Source organism: Heptranchias perlo, chromosome 18 (assembly GCF_035084215.1).
Source record: "Heptranchias perlo isolate sHepPer1 chromosome 18, sHepPer1.hap1, whole genome shotgun sequence".
NCBI classification, from domain to species: domain Eukaryota; kingdom Metazoa; phylum Chordata; class Chondrichthyes; order Hexanchiformes; family Hexanchidae; genus Heptranchias; species Heptranchias perlo.
The window spans coordinates 20,994,255-21,015,459 of record NC_090342.1 but is presented as its reverse complement, the minus strand read 5'-3'; the positions used below and the strand labels follow the sequence as shown (position 1 = coordinate 21,015,459).

General features: G+C 40.9%; 2 protein-coding genes across 8 annotated transcripts in view; one reads left to right on the top strand and one right to left on the bottom strand.

The window, feature by feature from the left end:
* Nucleotides 1-5,712, top strand: part of grip1 (glutamate receptor interacting protein 1) — a 284,071-nt gene extending 278,359 nt beyond the window's left edge. For 5 of the 7 annotated variants that reach the window (XM_067999485.1, XM_067999488.1, XM_067999482.1 and 2 more), the window contains 5 exons: nucleotides 2,135-2,246; nucleotides 2,354-2,422; nucleotides 2,790-3,026; nucleotides 3,451-3,597; nucleotides 3,726-5,712. In XM_067999485.1, the coding sequence (XP_067855586.1) occupies nucleotides 2,135-2,246; nucleotides 2,354-2,422; nucleotides 2,790-3,026; nucleotides 3,451-3,597; nucleotides 3,726-3,965 (805 nt within the window). In that variant the 3' untranslated portion in view covers nucleotides 3,966-5,712. The remainder of the gene's footprint in view (nucleotides 1-2,134; nucleotides 2,247-2,353; nucleotides 2,423-2,789; nucleotides 3,027-3,450; nucleotides 3,598-3,725) is intronic. The other 2 variants (XM_067999489.1, XM_067999483.1) reach the window with 1 other exon arrangement.
* helb (helicase (DNA) B) overlaps nucleotides 3,407-21,205 on the bottom strand; it is a 32,301-nt gene continuing 14,502 nt past the window's right edge. Inside the window, exons 5-13 of the mRNA XM_067999490.1 lie at nucleotides 20,782-20,962; nucleotides 17,549-17,690; nucleotides 16,675-16,820; nucleotides 15,850-15,934; nucleotides 12,625-12,684; nucleotides 11,411-11,588; nucleotides 9,113-9,259; nucleotides 7,439-8,119; nucleotides 3,407-6,282 (exon numbers count right to left, since the gene is read on the bottom strand). Of these exons, the coding sequence (XP_067855591.1) occupies nucleotides 6,169-6,282; nucleotides 7,439-8,119; nucleotides 9,113-9,259; nucleotides 11,411-11,588; nucleotides 12,625-12,684; nucleotides 15,850-15,934; nucleotides 16,675-16,820; nucleotides 17,549-17,690; nucleotides 20,782-20,962 (1,734 nt within the window). The 3' untranslated portion in view covers nucleotides 3,407-6,168. The remainder of the gene's footprint in view (nucleotides 6,283-7,438; nucleotides 8,120-9,112; nucleotides 9,260-11,410; nucleotides 11,589-12,624; nucleotides 12,685-15,849; nucleotides 15,935-16,674; nucleotides 16,821-17,548; nucleotides 17,691-20,781; nucleotides 20,963-21,205) is intronic.

Below are 21,205 nucleotides of genomic sequence, written 5' to 3'. Positions count from 1 at the left end.
GCTGAATTGGGTTAACTCAGTGTAACCTGGGGATTGGATCCAAGAGTTTCCTGAGTACCACTCTGTTTAATGCATTTATGCAGGAAGGCCACAAAAATTATTTTAAATACTTGGCCTCAGTGACATTTGACAAATTGTACATTACTATTATCCTGTTACAGTCCCATTCTCCCAAATTACTTTTGAAGTAGGAGATTGTGGCCCTGAATTTCCACGGGGTTCTCCCAATCTCCCATCATCATTTCATCAGAAGATCATGGAAATCCTGGAAAAATGGTGTAAATGGTCATTTTAAGCCATTTATACTGTTTCTCACACTGATGAGCTCCAGAACAAATTCCGGGCATGTATGTTTAACTATTCTACCCAGATCTTGCACCACCTCATGCTGGATATGGTTCCTTGGGAACTGACAACCCACTGATGCCTTCCACACGTGTCATTCTTTATGCGTTAATCTAAGCAATGAAGCCTGGATTTTCTGCTTTTGGTGTAGTTTATGCCACAAAGGCTTTTGATGGGTTGTAAACAGACTCAACTGCAAGTCCCATCAAATTTTCCATGGTCATCTGATGAGCATGGCTTAAGGTGCGGTAATAAGGCACACTAGTGGTGGGAGTGGTAACTGTGTTTAAGTGAAATTTAAAGGGATGGGGACAATTAATTAGGAATCGTACTAGGGTGGCAAAAATTCTGAATATTTTGAGTATAGTGAAACCTGTAAATTAGGGACATGCATTGGGTGACCTTATTTTCAAAATGGTATAGATTAGGAAGTCCAAATTGCAACCCAAGCCTGCTCAGGCTCAGCAGTTTACATGTTCGCTAACAGGGTTGGTTGGGAATGCCCCTAGCCATGCCCCAAAATTGCTGCCAGGATGCAGAGGGCAGGGAGAAGAAGCACCATCTACCCTGGGTCAGGATTTTCATCTTAAGAGATGCAAACCTGGCGTATCTGGGTTCTACCTCAAATTGTGGCCCCAGCAACAACTACACAAACTCCACCTCCTTCCTCCATGGGCCAGAATTTCAACTCTCCATTCTTAACTCCAAGCCACATATTTCACAAGTAAATAACACTAAAGGCATGATGAAGGAAACCGTTCCAATTTTACATAAGAACGTAAGAAATAGGAGCAGGAGTAGGCCACATGGCCCCTCGAGGCTGCTCTGCCATTCAGTCAGATCATGGCTGATCTTCGACCTCAACTCCATTTTTCTGCCTGATCCCCGTATCCCATGATTCTCCTAGAGTCCAGAAATCTGTCTGTCTCAGCCTTTAGTATATTCAATGAGTCAGCATCCACAGCCCTCTGGGGTAGAGAATTCCAAAGATTCACAACTCTCTGAAGAAATTCTTCCTCCATCTCTGTCTTAAATGGCCGATCCCTTATCCTGCGACTATGCCCCCTAGTTCTAGACTCCCCAGCCAGGGGAAACAACCTCTCAGCATCTACCCTGTCAAGCCCCCTCATAATATTTTTTGTTTCTATGAGATCCTCTCTCATTCTTCTACACTCCAGACAGTATAGGCTACTTCTACTCAACCTCACCTCATAGGACAACCCTCTCATCCCAGGAATTAATCTGGTGAACCTTCGCTGTACTGCCTCTAAGGCAAGTATATCCTTCCTTAGATAAGGAGACCAAAACTATACACAGTACTCCAGGTGAGGTCTCACCAAAGCCCTGTACAATTGTGGGAAGACTGCCAACCCCCTTGCATCAAAGGCCAACATTCCATTTGCTTTCCTAATTGCTTGCTAACTTTGTGTTTCTTGTACGAGGACACGCAAGTCTCCCTGAACACCAACATTTAATAGATTTTAATCTTATTTTAACAGTTTACAAGGTAATTTATTAACTTGTGGGTGAATATATATATATTTGTATGGCATTACCCGAAGTTAGTTGTTGAATTTTTTTTTATATATAAGATGGCGAGTTATTAGAAACTGCCTCCCAGAGTCACCTAGTGACCACAGCCTGCAACTACATCATAACAGTTAATACAGCAAAACTGAATGTAATTTCTATTTTAACATTTCAAGTAAGATTTTTGGACAGGAAGAGCGTACCCTACACAAGGATTTTAATATGTATATATATACCTTTTTCTTTGAACAAATTTCAGTTATGTAGGTGGTCATGATGGATTAGAAGCAGATCAGGAAGAAAACTTTTGGTCCCAGGCTCTAGAAGATTTAGAAACGTGTGGTCAGTCAGGAATCCTGAGAGAATTGGAGGTATGAGGTTTTCACTATTTCAGAGAAGTAATATTGAATGAGTCATTATTTTGGACCCAGCTTTTGTTCTTTAGCCTATATCATACGGTCTTACTTAATAATTACAGGAACCTAGCTCCTCTTTAAAGAAGGCTGGCAACCAAAACCAACTGAATTTGAGAAACTTGGCTATATTGGTACTTTTTTGAATGTTTAGTCGTGGTGTGAAGCAATAATTTTTAAGAGCGTACATACAATGTAGTGGCAAGACTTCTGCCTAAAACTCGCTAAAATTAACAGCTTAGTATTTAACACTAAATAAATGCAGCTTTGTAATCCATACTAACACAAACCTGTACATACATTTAGTTTAAATAATAACACCAAGCTATATTCTGCCTTACTAATCTTCTGAATCAACTCAAAATACAAAATGTGTGTGAACATAACACTGCATTCCACAATGTGCCTAACTCTTATTCACCATCGCTAATGCAAAGAGTTGCCTTTTCACTTTATTTTCTGGGACCCCGAACTTTACAGATTTGTTATTTAATCCAACAGGCAACAATCATGTCTGGGAGCACACTGAGTCTGAATCATGAAAACAGTCTGGCGCACAGGCCACTTGGAAGACAATCAAGCTTTCAGGAGAGAAATGCTGTCAGGACACATTACACCCAGGCTTCCCGCAGCAACACTTTACCGTCAGATGGTGGGAGATCAAAGTCGTTTGCTATTAGAAAAATCAAGCAAGAAATGAAAGAAATCATGTCTCCAACACCAGTGGAGTTGCACAAGGTTTTAGACTCTATAAAATATATTTATGCTGGTCATGTTTCTGTCTTTCTAAATTCAGGTTTTTTTCATTATAGAAACTGAAGTGTTGAGAATGGAATTATCAGTTTGACCAATTACAGTAATTAGACTAGTAAAACTCATTGTTTTTCCTCATTTGTAAACCTAGAATTGAAAGTAGATCTGTGTTGTAATTTAACTTCAATCACAAAGGCCTGATTATTCAAATAGGATGTGCTAAGGCAGCACAAAGTTACACTGTAGTGTTGGATAATTTCTTTATCCAGGAGAGGAGTTTTAATGGAACATTGCAGAAACCAGCATGCATTCCTCTACTCAAACATAATCATGAAATTACATTGATTCCGTACCAAGTTGGAAAGTTTTGCTATTAATTAATTTAATACCTTCTTGAAACCTTTCACAGGTAACGCTATACAAAGATTCAGATATTGAAGATTTTGGATTCAGTGTTTCAGATGGCCTGCTGGAGAAAGGTGTGTATGTCAACAACATTCGCCCAAATGGACCAGCTGCCCTTGGTGGTGTCAAGCCCTATGATAGGTTGTTGCAGGTATATCAAATTCAACACTTAAATCCATTTTTAACCCACATAAAGCATTAAAAAAAAATTATTGCTGTTCATATTTCTTGGAAGGCGAGACTAAAAAGATTGATGTCTACTTCCTTTCCTTGCAACAGGTAAATCACATTCGTACCAGAGACTTTGACTGCTGCCTGGTGGTGCCTCTAATTGCAGATTCTGGCAATAAACTTGAACTGGTCATCAGCAGAAACCCACTGGCCTTTCAGGAAGTGCTCCCTGTAGATCAGACATCACAAGCAGGAGAATGGAGTGAGCAGGATGAAGCTCACGGTTTCAGGCAACAGAAAGGAAGACTTTGTAGTACAGAGATGCAGGAAAACACAAACACATTGTAGTGTAAGGTATTCAGTCCGATAGACTGAGGCATTGTGGATTTTCAATGGTGCTAACTCACTTTAATAATGTTCATTTGTGGAAAAGCCACCTTTTTAGTCAGTCATGTGAATCACAGGTTCCAAGCACACAGATTTCATAAATGAGCAGAAACCTACCTTTTTTGATAAGCCCCCTCCCACCCACTGCAAATGACAAAAAAAATTAACAGGTTTGACAAAACTGTGAAGCATAATTAAGCCAGTCTATGCAGGGCACAGCCAGGAAACAAAAACTGTACTCATTATGCCAAGAGTGGGTTTTTTTTCTGGCAATTACTGTCCAAATTCTAGAAAAGCTAATATTTTTTATGATCTATTTATGATGCTGCCAGCTGGTTACTGGCCAAAAGAAATTTACACCTGTGCTGCTTAAAAAATGTAAAGTGAACCTTTTTAATTAAATTGAGAATCTCAATTATATTCAAAAAATATTGTAAAACTATTGATGCAGCACAGAGTCTTTACCCCTGGTGAGTGTATATGTTTTAATGAAAAGTTTAAAACTGCACAGACAAATAATTTATTTGGCCAGTCTTCTGTGAACTGGTTTTTGGCCAAAATGTTTTGTTCCTATTAGCCTTTGAGAGGGAACTTGCTGGGAAGCAGCAATGGCCTTGTGAAGCATTTCTCTGCTCTTATTTCCAGTAATGCTTAAAACTACACAGTGATCTGCCTTGAACATTTCCCTCCTTTCACAAACTCCAAAATGTTAGAATTATAGCTAAGCTTTAGTCTCGATTTTTAAAAGCACTGACTTGCTAAGGGAGAACCCTAATTAATGAGAAAATAAAATGCCATCCCCAGTAATAAAAAAAAACAACTAACCACAGGTGACCTTCTCTCTGCTAGGATTTTATAGTCTTATCTTTTACCATGGAGATTCTGATATTGCCACAAGGACTGTAACTCGTGATAAGTACCTGCCATTTGGATTACTTAGTCTTAATATTAATCCATTTTTAAATAGGTAATCCTAAACCTGCTCATTTATGTGTATAGTGTCTTCTACATTTTATGGTCCATCATTGGGGCTGGTAAATAGTTAATGAACACATTTGTATTTGTAAAAGATTGACTTTGTAAATCAGTATAACTGAAATATGAATTCTACTTTGATGTATATGAATTTAAGGCTGGTTAAATGTTAGTATTATTGTTGGTTGTGCCTCACTCCAGTGAATCAAAACACATGGGGGTAGATTTTAACTTTCACTGCCAGGTGAAAACTGGTGGTCGCAGATTGACTTTATGGAAAGGAATATCAGGCGGGGTGTATAATGGACAACCGATCGACTAACGCCAGTTTTCTGCCCAGTGGTGAAAGTTAAAATCTACCCCCGGTTTTTAAAAGAAATCAAGGGAACATCTGTACCCTGCTTTGACTTATTTAACTTACAACCACTGAAGAACACACCCATTATATTAAGTTTTCCAGCCTACAGATGTGATTCATATTTTAAAAAAAGCACTGCCAGCAACACAAATATAGACAGCTATAATCTAGGTAAACTTGAATCAAATCTGTCATACCTATGTCCTTTGGACAATGTATTTTTATTTGTAACAAACAAGTATTATAAACTGTAAAGTATTTTTGTACAAATTTCCTACTTTGGTAGCATGATATTTATCGTCCTCTAAGGTTTTGGGAAACTTCACTGCTAATTTGTATGGGATATGCAAGATGAAATAAAACCAGGTAAAAACATGCACTGTGACTGCAGTAGTTTAGTTTTAAGATTGCATTTGTACTTAAAATGCAAAATGGTTTAAAAATTTTTTTTATATAGTACATCACTTAGCCATATCTGTGATGTATAAGATGATGGTAAAATTTAAACACTGGTTTGCAGAAGCCAATCACCATTTTTTTTCAGGAAATAGAAATAATGAATTTTTTTTAAAATAGCAACTGTTAAATTATCACAAACTAACATGAATAAAGAGCAGAATAGCTGAACTATATCCATTAGGAACATCTAAGATTTGATGACAATTTTACATGTCTTGGTTGGTGCAAGTTGCAGTCATACAACCACTTTAAAAGCACTATGGGTGGAACTTTCAACTTTGTCGAGGGCATTAAACCTCCAAGTGAAAGCATGCTACTCCTTTAACTTCACTTTATTTCAGTGTTTGTTCCTTTTATAAAGTCTGTGCATCTTCACTTTTCCTCTTTAAAGAGCTGCTTCGCATTCATTTTTCCTCTTGGGGGTGAGTGGTCGAGTGCCAGCTGCTTAAACTTAGTGCAGCCAAGAGGCGATTCCATCAAGAGTACCTGCAAAATAAAAGAAAATCTTAAATTCCCCAGAAAGAGCCATTGGTTGAGTTTGTAAGTATCTATCCATAAAATAAATTTAGTCATGTTTCCAAGCATTTAAAGAACACCAGCCAATACATGATGCAATAAAAAAAATCCCAGCTATTTAAGTTGAATTGAACTCTCTGCCTACCTTCATTGAGTCCAATCATTAGAGCTGTTTGTGTCATTGATGGTACAGATCAAGAATTCCACTCTCCAAGTTATTTAAAGTTATATTACTCATCCTAAAGTTCAATAGTCATCATTCTTTAGGATTTGGCTTGGCAGTCATCCCCTTATAGTTAAATAGGCTGCCAACATTAACTATTTAGGCACGGCCTCAGAGTGTGACAAGTGCCAATGGAATCATACTCCAGCAAGGAGGCGTGAGGAAAAAAAAATTGGTGGAAGTCAGAGGGAGGAAAGAAAAGTGAAGGTATACTTCACCAGTTATAGGCAGATCACCATTCAATTGAGGGAGAGATGCAGGAAGGAAAGAAAAACAAAAACAGATTAGACTCCTTGGGGTAAATTTTCTGATTGTGCGGTCCCAATGGAGCCTCCGCTGCTGGAAGCACATATGCAACCTATGATTTTCTATCCATTAAAATTAATGGGCAGGAAATCACAGGTAGCATGCTCATGATTTCCTGATCTGAGCTCTGGCTGGGTGTGCACAATTATAAAATTTACCTCCTTGCCTTTAGACAACTTGAGGCAAAAGCATTCAGCAAGTGACCATTAAATAAGAAATGCCTTGTTAAAACTATTGCTGTGCAATTAAATATTTTCAGCATATACCAAAGAATGGGATTTTCTCTTGTAACTGTATGTATATAAAATTTTAACAGATCAGCAAATGATTGCCCTCACCAGTCCTGAAGGAAGGACAAAAAGAATAACAATATGGAGAATGCCTTAATGTAAATTACAGTTGCTCAGGAGTCAGATCAAAGGTAGGGATATTACTGGCTCGGTGGACTGATGTTCAATCAAATATTTTTGCAGTAAACAGTGCTGATGGCATGGACAGATCATGTGGTTATTAACATTTCATGTTCCCAAAAATCAACCTTGATCCAACAATAATTCTTCAGAAATTTACACCACCCCACAGAACATTTTAATTTACCTTAGAGTATTTTGGAGAGGATCCCTTTTCGTCCACAGTATTACCAATTCTCTTATTGCCAGGAGACCAAGGTGTAGAAAGTCTATTAGAACTAGTGGACTCTTCAGTCTTCCCCACAGAAGAATCCATCTTGGTTCGATCACTAGTTTGAAGAGAGGAGGTGCATGCTGCTGTTGTGCTCTCCTGGGCCTCATCACATTCTCTGTTGTCAAACTCCAGACTTTGAGGGGACCAGCTGTAATTTTGTGCAAATGCCAAATCTTCTGAAAAGGAGTCTTCCTTCTGCGATTCGGTGTTGCTGCTTTCCTTTTTTATTTCACTGGCTTTACGGGAGGCAAAGTCACCCACTGTCTGGCTGGAGGGTACAGATGAATCAAACTGGGTTGAGTTGGGTACTGCAAGTGTGAACGGCACTCCCGAAGGCATACAACTTGGCTGTTGCTGGGACAGTGATTCCTCAATACCTGAAGTAGGTCCTGCTTTTAGCAGTTTCTCTTGCAGCAATTCACGCAGGCGTGTGTTTCGGCGAGGGCTTTTGGCCGTTACCGCTTTAATAAAATGGTTCTCAGAAGTAACAACGTAGACACGCTGGCACCCTCGTGTGACTGCAGTATAGATGTGCTGCCAGTTCTGTCTTCCTACTAATCCCACAACATATACAACTGTGTCAGCTTCAGAGCCCTAAAATACAAGTGGAGTTGAAATACATGAGTGTTCTAAGTATGTGTGTCTAACAGACCTTAGCACACATACAGATTAGAATGTCCCAGGGCTGTGTTGATTTCGCTCATCTCAGCCAGGCAGCAGTTGAGGTGCTATAACAACAACTTGCATTTATATAGCGCATTTGACACCGAGTCACATAGGGAGCTATTAGGACAGGCGACCAAAAGCTTGGTCAAAGAGGCAGGTTTTAAGGAGCGTCTTGAAGTGGGAGAGAGCGGTAGAGAGATGGAGAGGTTTAGAGAGGGAATTCCAGAGCTTAGGCAGCTGAAGGCACAGCAAAAGGCCAGAATTGGAGGTGCACAGAGATCTCGGAGAGTTGTATGGTTGGAGGAGGTTACAGAAGTAGAGGGGTGAGGCCGTGGAGGGATCTGAAAACAAGGATGAGAATTTTAAAATCGAGGCATTGCCAGACTGGGAGCCAATGTAGGTCAGCGAGCACAGGGCTGATGGGTGAACGGGACAGTGCGAGTTTGGATGACCTCAAGTTTATGGAGGGTGCAAGGTCAGGAGCCAGCCAGGAGAGCATTGGAATAGTCGCGATAAAATAGGCATCCTCCGCAAGCCTGGATTAGGGAACAGAGAGAGAAAATAAAGGTTGGCGTTTCTATTCCTGATTGCTATCTAGTGACTCCTGCTAGAAACTTAAGAAGCAGGCTCAGCTCTGATTATCCTACACAGTCAACTAATTTACTATCTAGACTCATGTATTAGGAGTAATCACTTCAAGTTCTAGAGGGAGCTGGCACCTATGAAACAAGTGACAGCTCTCCTCCAGCAGAGATGGGGAGAAAAAAGGAATAAAAAGAATTTAGCATCCTTAGTCTGATTTATCTATGCCAGAGATAGCCAACCAGCATCTCCTGAGCTGCATGTGACTATTCAGTGGCTAAAGTGCAGCTCGTTGATGTACTAAGAAATGATGAAATTGTTGACTGTTACACTTCTCACCTGAAAGGTGTGGATTGTTCTGGCCCACGCATACTGCAATTTACAAACTCTCATCACTTCTTTATAGTCCACCAAAATTTGTCGATTTTCCATGTCATCCAGGAGCAAGTAATGTGTTTTTGCAACATTGGTCTCTTCAATTTTATTCTGCAAGCCAAACAGAAAACAATATTTTCAAAAAAATTTGTCTCCATGCAAGTACAAGAGATACTCGGTAATTTTAATTTTTAATTGGAAAAGAAAATCAAGTGAGCTTGAAAAAAAATACGGCCAATTCACTATTGCCTGGTGATAAGTTAAAATTATCCCCATTTCGTGAAGTACAATATAATCCAATCATTTTTTTTATATATATATATATACACACACACGATTTAATGAGAATTTGACAACCAAGATCACTCTGGTGAGTTACTGACCATGTATTCTGCTTTCTTCCCCCCCCCAAATTCTCTCCTTTTCTTGAAGGTGTTGACTTTTGCTGGGATACAGTTCCACAGACACTAGCAGGCCTCCAGTACCTTGCTCAAGTGCCTTTTTCTCATGCATGTGTCCACATTCTTCATGCTGAGTTCAGACAATGAGTGTCAGTAGAATATTCAACTTTGGAAAGCATTGCAACCAACCCCAGTCCTGCCCTTCCTTTTGAGGTTGTTAAATACTAATCAGGAGCAAGAATCCTAACTACTTTTTCTCTTTTCTCTAGCCCAGGGTCAATTTTAACAGCCCAACTGCTACACTGAACAGAATATCTTCAGCTAATATTACTTCATGAATTATAGAATAACTAAAACTCGTGGGCTTTAACCTCAGAGCTAACACAATGCCATGATAGAAAATATTTTTGAAATCTACAAGTCTGAACTAGATATTTTTTTAAAAACAGTATACAGTTTAAATGTCGTTACCACGATTTAAAACTGAATTATGGATATGAAAGAGTTTTGAACTTGAATATGTAAGGCATAGCTACAGAATGAGTTAAATAAAACATTAGTAGATAGAACAGTGGTAGGATGAACTTGATATGGACAACTACTTTACATAGGAAGAAACAGTGAACAACATCCATACTTCATGATGGTGTTGAAAAAGTAAAGGGTGAAGTTGAAAGGATCTTGGGACGTTCGTATACTTGACTTTTCCAATTACTGCAATGTAAGAATCAACAAAGCAAATAGAATGCTGAACTGAAGAGCAAAAACAGCAGCGTGCAAGCAAGAGGAAGCTACGTTTAAACTCTACAATGCTATAGTCAGACCATAGCCTGACTACTGTGTTCAGTTCTGGTCATTTAGACACAAGGGAAACATTCAAGCCCTGGAGACTGCACAAAAGAGCCACTGACTGATTCCTAACTGTCAAAGGGTTGAGCTATGAGTAAAGACTAGAGACAACTTCAGAGATATAGAAGATAGTAAATGGTGTAGAAAAGGTATAACTTCATATTAAACTGTGACAAGAGGATAAGGGCACAAGTTCAAACTAGTGAAAGGCAAATTTGGCATTGGTCGGTAGGTTTTCACAGAGTGATCAGTACATGAAATGGACTTCTAGATCAGGCAATGGAGGAAAATTCCCTAGAATCTTTTAAAAACAGTTGGATGCTGTAATTAGGGTAGGAAAAACAGTACAAGGTAAAATTTTCAGAGGGGTTCTCCTAATGATGCTTGAAAGATTGACGGAAAGCCCGTGGAAATGGTGTAAACAACTGATTCTACTGTTTCTCTGGGGCTTCCGCCAATTGGGAGAATTCCTCTGGAAATTCCAGGCGTAGCTTCTTTCTGGATAGATGAGATAAGATGGGCAAAATGGCCTTCCTCAACGCTATCTATCCTCTGATCTTGTTTCTTGTGATTTGATGAGGTCTAATCTCTACTCATTCCACCTAGTGACTCCACTGGGACGTACGGCAAATGTGTGCAGAATTGGGCTCAGCTGTGATATCTCCAGTGTCAATTAGACTTTTGATACCACTGTCAAGGCTGGCACATTAAAAATGAGCACTTGCACAAAGTAGTGGAGGGCTGCCTGCACCTGTGGAACTATACTCCTGCAAGAATCAATACATTGAGGGGTGTAGGGGAGGAAGGATGGAACTTTCTAATTAAAAAACGTATTGATAATTCTGCTCCCATAACTTCTTATTGTTTAAATATCATTTTAAGTAGCTAGTTGACTGAACAGAACAAAAGAATGAATAATCCTAATTCCTTGCAACCATTTGATTTTAAAAAGGGTTTTGATGGCAAGATCCCCTCTATTTAAAAAAAGACATTAGTAAGTGCGTGGTTCTACCTGACAGATAAAAAAGATTTCTCCGTTACACAGACGAACTCGTTTCTCTTTTTCTCGCTCTGACTTTGACTTTAACTTTGACTCTGATTCTGATTCTTCTGTATAGTCCCTGACGTAGCCGTTCTTTGTACAGCACACTTTGTCCCTAACCAGGAACTCAGTCTTATTTTTATGATTTCTGAAATATGAATCAAATTTGTGCAACTTTAATCAGTATAGTGTTTCACATTTTGACCTCTGATAAACATAATCATACTGCAAAATACAATTTTCATCATTAATATACCATTATGATCATCAATAACTGTATAAAATTGACAACTGAGAATCTTAAATTTAAGCACAGCGCAGACAGGGTGTCCATATACAGATGTAAGTGAACTAAACGAGGTTAAGAATTGGTGCAATTCTTGCCAAAATGGTAGTTTACACTCAATTTTCCATCTTTAGCCTATCTGCATAATTATTCGCAGCTCAATGTGCAGGAAGCATGCTAGTGGTGGGAGCAGAAAATTGTATGCAAGTAAAATTTATAGGGATGCAGGCAATTAAAAGGAGGCAGTTGAATAGGGGGACATGGAAAGGCATCTCCCCATGGGTCGCCTTAACTATTTCAGAAGATTAGCAGAAATCCCGTTTACTGATTGGATTTTAGATCATGAAATACTACGTTGTTTTTTTAAGTTCCTTTTTGTACTTTCACGTGTCCATATGTTCTCTTGCTATGGTTAACACAATGAAACAGTCAATATTTTATAATTGAAAGGGATTAAACGATCAAAAATTATTTCTTTTTAGAGAACCAAATAAGTTGAGCATTCAACTTAGTTTCAAACAGATAAACAAACTGGGGAAAAAGTGCACACCCATCGTGTCAAGTAAAATACTGAGATTCTCCAGTATACAACGTATTTAAGAATACCACTGGAACTATTTTAAAGTATCACTCTCAGCATTATCAAGTTATTTAAACAGTATGTTACCAATTGTGAGTACATTACAGATGCCATTTGTGGCTCTCGTTATGTCACCCTTAAAGGTTGCAATTGTAAGTTACTCATATATTGTTACAATGCTGTAACTTCAATATGCTCTAAACTTAGTACTCAGTGGAAAACCTACATCTTGCTACCTTTTTACCAGCTGAGCACTTTAGGCATACAGGGGAAAATACAATCATACTAAATTGTCACACATCTAGCAGCATCTCTCACCTAGTCGGATGCCCTGAATATTGCTGGCAGCAGAGTTCATTAATTAACGCACAATCTGTCCTGCATATAAAGAGGAAGTCAGAAATAATAATGCAAATTTATGCATCAGTAAACCTTTGTAGATATATCCAATATTACAAAAAATAACTTCTAAGACAGAGACACGATGAGTAGTTTTTAGGTCAACGCTGCCTGGGTTTACACATGAAAGGATTAAAATTAGAGTTGCTCAGGTGCGGCATCTCCCAAACTGTATCTAAAGTTATCAAAATATAGGCTGCCTTATACCACGCTTTATAATTACTCTAACATTTATAATGCAATATAACCAGTTTAAAAAGAATGAGAATTGTAGTTGAGAGCTACACAAAACGTTTACCTTATATGGTATCTCTTTTCAAAAAGAGATTATACTGGAGGTTGTGGTACACATATAAGTTATGGTGGACAACTGTTTTAGCCATTCGTCGCCAGATCTGGCTGGACCACATAAAGCACTATCGAGTCCTGCTCTCCTCTGCCAAAGTTGTTCACTATTCTAGTATCATCCTGGAATGCAAAGATAACCCCTGGCCTCTCCTCCACTATAAATCATCATCTTAAACCGCTCTCCCCTGCACCCTCCACCCTCACCTCCAACGAAAAGTGCGAGGAGCTCATGGAATTCTTTGTCACTAAGATTAAGACCATCCGTTCAGCTGCCTCTGCCGCTTCCCTCCCTTCCCCTAGCCCATCAAGCCAAACATCCCCTAACATTCCCCCCTGCCCTAGCCATGAACTCTCATCTTTCTCGAGTTTCTTTCCTATCTCTCCTCATGCCCTCTCCGAGCTCATCTTGACCATGAGACCCACCTCCTGCTCCCTCGACCCTATTCCCACCAAACTGCTGACCACCCAACTTCCCTTCTTGGCCCCCATGTTAGCTGATATTGTTAACTGTTCCCTCTCCTTCAGTTCTACTGTCATCATCCCCCTCCTCAAAAAAAACACCCTTGACCTCTCTGTCCTTGCAAACTACCGCCCCATCTCTAATCTCCCTTTCCTTCCCAAAGTCCTTGAACGTGTTATCACCTCCCAAATCTGTGCCCATCTTTCCCACAACTCCATGTTTGATTTCCTCCAATCAGGTTTCTGCCATTGCAATGAAACAGCGCTTATCAAAGTCACAAATGACATCCTATGTGACTGTGACCGTGGTAAACTATCCCTCCTCATCCTTCTCGACCTGACTGCAACCTTTGACACGACTGACCACACCATACTCCTCCAACACCTCTCCTCCGTCGTCCAGCTGGGTGGGGCTGCACTCGCCTGGTTCCATTCTTACCTATCCAGTCATAGCCAGAGAATCACTTGCAATGGCTTTTCTTCCCACTCCCACACTGTTACCTCTGGAGTCCCCCAAGGATCTATCCTTGGCCCCCTTCTATTTCTCATCTACATGCTGCCCCTCAGCGACATCATCCGAAAACACAATGTCAGACATCCAGCTCTACCTCACCACCACCTCTCTTGACCCCTCCTCTGTCTCTCACTTGTCACACTGCTTGTCCGACATCCACTAATGGATAAGCAAAAATTTCCTCCAACTAAATATTGGGAAGACCAAAGCCATTGTCTTTGGTCCCTGCTACATCCCTCTCTCTGGCCACTGTCTAAGGCTGAACCAGACCGTTTGCAACCTTGGCGTCCTATCTGACCCTGAGGTGAGCTTTCGACCACATATCCTCTCCATCACCAAGACCACCTACTTCCACCTCCGTAACATCGCCCGTCTCCGCCCCTACCTCAGCTCATCTGCTGCTGAAACCCTCATCCATGTCTTTGTTACCTCTAGACTTGACTATTCCAATGCTCTCCTGGCTGGCATCCCATTTTCCACCCTCCATAAACTTGAGGTCATCCAAAACTCTGCTGCCCGTATCCTAACTCGTACCAAGTCCTGTTCTCCATTACCCCTATGTTCACTGACCTATACTGACTCTGGTCCAGCAATGCCTCAATTTTAAAATTCTCATTCTTGTTTTCAAACCCCTCCATGGCCTCACCCCTCCCTATCTCTAACCTCCTACAACCCTCCGAGATCTCTGCGCTCCTCCCATTCTGGCCTCTTGTGCATCCTCGGCTTTCATCGCTCCCCATTGCCGGCTGTGCCTTTAGCTGCCTAAGCTCTGGAATTCCCTCCCTAAACCTCTCCGCCTTAAGACGCTCCTTAAAACCTACCTCTTTGATGAAGCTTTTGGTCACCTGTCCTAATACCTCCTTATGTGGCTCAGTGTCAAATTTTGTTTAATAACGCTCCTGTGAAGCTCCATGGGACATTTTACTACATTAAAGGTGCTATATAAATGCAAGTTGTTGTTGTTAGAATCAGAGAATGGTTACAGCACGGAATGAGGCCATTTGGCCCATCGAGTCCATGCCGATTCTCTGCAAGAGCAATCCAGCTAGTCTTACTCCCCCGCCCTATCCCCGCGGCACTGCAAATTCTTTCCCTTCAATTCCCTTTTGAAAGCCACAATTGAATCTACCTCTACAACCCCCTCAAGCAGTGCATTCCAGTTCCTAACCACTTGCTATGTACAGATGTTTTTCCGCATGTCACCGTTGGTTCTTTTGCCATTCACCTTAAATCTATGTCCTCTGATTCTTGACCCCTCTGCCAATGGGAACAGTTTCTCTCTATCGACTCTGTCCAGACCCTTCATGATTTTGAACACTTCTATCAAATCTCCTATCAACCGTCTCTGCTCTAAGGAGAACAACCCCAGCTTCTCCAGACAATGCACGTAACTGAAGTCCCTCATCCCTGGAATCATTCTAGTAAATCTCTTCTACAGCCTCACTAAGGCCTTCACATCCTTCCTAAAGGTTGTTGTTGAAGTATCAGTTGGTTAAAGCTGTTTCTCGTACTACACAGAAACACAGTAAAAGTAATGTTTTCTCTTTTCCCAACCCCCATTTTAGAGACCATATTATGTTCATAAAGGAGCTTATGATAAATCTTTGTGGCGGTGGAAAGTTTTAAGTTTGGTGTACATACTATTTATTTTCTGTTTAATAATGTACTCAGCAAGTCTCAATTTACTGTGCATTCATATTGCTGGCAGTATGGCTCACTCCTTTTCCTTTCTTTTCTCCGTCTTGTTTTTGTTTGAAGTGGCACATTGGTAGAAAACACTATATTCTGCACTCCATTACCAACTTTCTTAAAAATATAGTTACCGTCTAAATGCAATGAACTGTGACGTCCTGTCATTGTCCAGTCCTGGAGCCTTTTTTAATAAACTTTTGATAGCCTGTTGAAGAACTGCCAATGACAAAAAATTTTAAAAGTTGTTATCATACACCAAAACATCACAACCAGACCAGACATAACAAAGAAGCTGCTGCACATTTTGAATTTATTCCATCTTTAATAAGAGGATGCTCCTTTATGCTACATACTATTTAACCAGCTTAGTGCAGTGTCATCAGTGATCCTGAACAAACCTCTGCATTCAACACATACAATATTATGCCTAATTCCAAACCCTCAGTTATGACCTTTAGAAGATCAGCCTAATTATGCGTAATTGGGTTACTTAAAAGCATTCATTTGTATTCAGCTATCATAAACAATCAAATGTGCAGTAGTCGATTTCCCTTGGCATTGCACAAGGGGAGTAAAAACAAGTATATTTTTCAGGTGAATCAGGGTTAGAGGCCAGGGTATAATTGGACCAGGGCAGAGAGACTTAATTCAGTTCCAACTGGGGAGAGGGTATGAGAAGTTTATAAAGGAAGTTTCCATTATAAATAAGGACATAGGAATTGATAATGGAGAAATGTTGACAAGAAGTGCATGGAGACTTAAAATATTTAATACATTACTAGTCAATCTCCCACAGCTATGCACAAGAGGAGTTAATATCAAGAGTCTGCAACAGCCATTGCAGGTTCACGTGTTACCTCTGACAAGTATCTGATGTAAAACACCCCTTTCCAATAGCAAGCCCAAAGTAATAAATTAATATGTTAAAATGTTAATATGTAAGTTTTCATACTCACCACAGGGGTTATATTCAGGCTGAAGAGAAACCAAAATGAATCTTTTATCAGGTGTTGGAATTGAGACATCTATTCCCTTTGATATGTGCATCACTGCATCATATTGCAACTCTTTATAAGTAGACTTCAATCCCATCTCAGCAATCCTAAGAAATAGGAATTCATGAAAAATGAAATGGTTATATCAAAAGAAACGACTTTCTCCCTCCCACCCACTGTTTTTTTCACCTTCTCTTCTGAAGTCAGTGACTCCTGGGTAGCAGCTGCAATTAGTGTCTTGCCCTGTAGGTGCTGACTTGCATAAAGCATTGAGTAAGCAGGACTGAGTTGAACATGTGCAGACATACAGGCAGGTTGACTAGTGCTATTAAAGGACACCTTGTCATTGCAGTAGCAGGAAGATCATTGTGAATTACACCAGGACTAGTAGTACCTACATAGCTTTAAATTTCCCTGGCATATGGGCTAGTGGCCCAGCCCTTTCCATTGTTTTCCGTTCCAGCAGAAACAAAGGTAGCACTAATCAGAAATTGCAAACAGAAAAGGGGAAAAAAGTGACCAACAATACAGAAGATACCCAAAGAAGCTGGCATGTAGCAGCAAAAGTGCTGCAAACAAATTACAAAGTTGTCAAAATAAGAACAGAAGATCCTTCTAATGCAAGCAGCAAAAACATTTTAAAGAAAACACATGCAAATTCATGATTCTTGGGCCTGTGCTTTGGGACTGATCATCCAAAATTCATCAAATTCCACTAAGAGGAGAATGAAGATGTGTGATGAAGTTTTTCTGTGATTTAAGAAAAAGGAAAACCATCTCAGTTTGTGTGCATGCATGCATGTATGTAATTACAGGTCTGAAGAAGAAAACATACTTAGCAGCATTATCTATTATTAGCTGACTCTCTGCACGATGATTGGTCGCAAGCTCGATGCCCCATCTAATACGGTATAAACTGGAGTATACGTCACTGAACATGTTGCCGGGCTCGATACTCGGTAACTGTCTAACATCACCTAGAAGAAATAAAAGAAAGTAAAACCACAAATTTTATAACCTTCATGGAATTGGAAATAGTGCATGAACAGAGGCTGATCAAGTGCAGTGATGACCAAACAATGGTGCAGTGGCGCAGCATGTCAAAACTTACTCCTTACATGTTAGTTCCTAACATCAGCCATGCACGAATTGGTCATCAAATGCTTTTTATTTTTCATTCTCCGTGTGAGCAGGACCAGGGGGAAGGAAAATCAGGGGGCGTTACTGCAGGCTGCCCTCATGCATCAATAACTCGGGAGGAGTGGGGGAGCAGGAGATTGGGACTGAAGGGGAGTGGTTCGTCAGTCGGGACTCAGGATAGGGTGACAGGTTCGGGGGAATGGGGGCTCCCGGGAGAGAGAATGTCTTGGGGGGGGAAACAGAGGACTGGGGAACGGGGTCCAACATTTCCTGCAAAGGCAGGAGCAGCAACATGGTGAGTGGGAGCGGCGCAGAGAGAGGAGAAGAGAGTAAAGGGGTGAGTGAAACCTGGCGACCTTACTGTGGTACATTGCAAGATCCAACTGCCACCGTTCACGTTGGGCTGGGAGAGAAGGGGAGCAACGCATGGCACAGCCGCAAACCCCGCTCCCTCGGCTCGTCTCAACAACAACAACTTGCTTTTATACAGCATCTTTAACGTAGTAAAATGTCCCAAGGCAATTCACAGGAGCGTTATACCGAGCCACATCATGAGATATTAGGACAGGTGACCAAAAGCTTGGTCGAAGAGGTAGGTTTTAAGAAGCGCCTTAAAGGAGGAGAGGTAAAGGAGGAGAGAGAAGTAAAGAGGCGGAGAGGTTTAGGGAGGGAATTCCAGAGCTTAGGGACTAGGCAGCTGAAGATGCGGCCGGCAAAGGTGGAGCGATTAAAATCAGGGATGGCAAGAGGCCAGAATTGGAAGAGCGTGGAGATCTTGGAGGATTGTAGGGCTGGAGCAGGTTACAGAGATAGGGAGGGGGCAAGGCCATGGAGGGATTCGAAAACAAGGATGAGAATTTTAAAATTGAGGCGTTGCCGGACCAAGAGCCAATGTAGGTCAGCGAGTACAAGGGTGATGGGTGAACAGGACTTGGTGTGAGTTAGGATAGCAGAGTTTTGCATGAGCTCAAGTTTATGGAGGGTGGAAGATGGGAGGCCAGCCAGAAGAGTATTGGAATAGTCAAGTCTAGAAGTAACAACGGCAAGTAACAAAGGTTTCAGCAGGTAAGCTGAGGCAGGGGTTGAGACATGCGATGTTACGGAGGTGGAAGTTGGTGGTCTTGGTGATAGACCGGATATGTGGTCGGAAACTCATCTCAGGATCAAATAGGACACCAAGGTTGCGAATGGTCTGGTTCAGCCTCAGACAGTGGCCAGGGAAACGGATGAAGTCGATGGCTAGGGAACGGAGTTTGTGGCAGGGATCGATGACAATGACTTTGGTCTTCCCAATATTTAGTTGAAAAAAATTTCTGCTCATCCAGTACTGGATGTCGGACAAGCAGTGTGACAAGTCAGAGACAGTGGAGGGGTCGAGGGAGGTGGTGGTGAGGTAGAGGTGGGTGTCGTGAGCGTACATCTGGAACTTGACGTTGTGTGTCTCAGGGCAACAAACCCCACAAACACCCAGTCTCAACTGCTGGCTCCTTGCCTCGGGATCTTGCAGAATTTGTAGCTGGGGCCTGAGGTACATCCAAATTTGGGCCTCAGTTTAATAATAGAGGCAAACTACTAGCACCTGTCGCGCCTCCAGAGGCAGCACAGCCAACATTGGGGATCAAATTTGGGCCTGCTGCATCGCTGACAAGTCCTGGAAGATGGGTGGTGGAAAATGCAGGAGCGCCAAGCACGGCCCGACAGCGGCCCGTAGTAGTGCTGTGGAGCTGGGTGGGGCACTCTTTCCCTACCATTTCTTCACAGCCTTGACCGCTGCTTATGCCGCTGTAGAACTGGTAAAACTAGTTGGAGTTTGCACAGGGCACGCTCAAACTAGTTTTTCACTTATTTTGCAAAAGGTTCCTGAAACAGGCACAGGACCCTTCTTTGCATACTTAAATTAATCCAATGCTGATTTCAGACTGCCGCCAGGGTTGCCTAAAAACAGTAAGAACCAATATGTCATCCATGCCACCAGCGTAAATTAGGTGCAGGACCTTGCACCTGGAATTTAGTATACATTGCAACCATTTTACGCCCAGAAACCGGGCGAAATGCATATCAATTTCTACCCCAGTGTGTCCAAGTAACTTTTGCTGAATGTGGCCCACACCAAGTGCCAGGATATTGGATCAGGCCCACCATGTAAATTGAGTTTGACAACCCTGCTCTAAACCATCAACCCATTTGAGCCCCATTGTTGCTGCCCCTTTCTACCCATAACTGCAGAGACAAACAAGAGAAACAAATACTGAAGACAACAAAAGGAAACAAGATACAAAAAAGCAGGAGAGCAGAGAGAAAGGCAGACAAAAGCAATGGGGAGGAGAGAAAGAGATAGATGGATGGATGGATGAAAGGGATATAAATTACCGTCCAAGGATTCCAAGAAATGCAAAATAGATTGGGAGTTGGACATAGTGTTTAAATCATGATTCTGCCTGACTCAAAAGCAATTTAATCAGACGACGCTATCACTATTTGTGCCACAAGGATCCGACCCAATGCTCCAAGAGGTTGGCTAGCTCTGATATAGGAAGGAGTAGTTAGCACTGTGGAAAGCAGTTACAGTAGAGATTGATAAGCAAATAAAAATCTAGATTGTATTACTACACGTGCATGAGAGAACAAAAACCAAGTACATTTACTCTCAACAATTATGATTTATCTTTAAATGTGTGGTGTTAATGGCTCATTTCTGGAAAGTCTTGTCAATTCACATTCACCAAATTACTGATAGTTATTTAGCATTAAATTTGGAACCATATAAATTTTAAGTTTACTTGACACCATTAGCTACTCCATGATCTGTTTGTCTGTCTGTCTCTCTCTGGGCAAAGAGAAAACTAACAAAAATGGTATTTTGCATCACATGTTAATGATAGTAACGCATTCCAAAGACAAGCAAATTTCCTATCAGCAGACACTTACCAAGGATTATAAGCTTTTTAAGATTGGCATGTCTCATAAGCAACTTTAAAACTGTACTTAGGATCTGTACAGAGACCAAACTCCCCTCATCAACAATCAGAACCTGGACTTCAGAAAACATCCAATCAAGGGGTGCTCCTGCCTTGCGAGCTTTCTCGCTAGACCAGAAACTCCATGTCACCTGTTAAAAAAAAACACATATTAATTAAAATGTTCTTTATCTGGAGAGGATTCAAAGTGTAAATCTACATTTTTCTCCCTAATCAATGTCAAATACCTCCAAAAAGTTCGAAGCAATTTTTACTAATCAAACCCAAATGAAGAAAAACTCACCAGTCTGCACCAACATTTTGTTGATTATTCTTTTCTCATGTTAATTTTATTGCAATTCTACATGTTCATTTTTAATCCTTAATAGGACTTA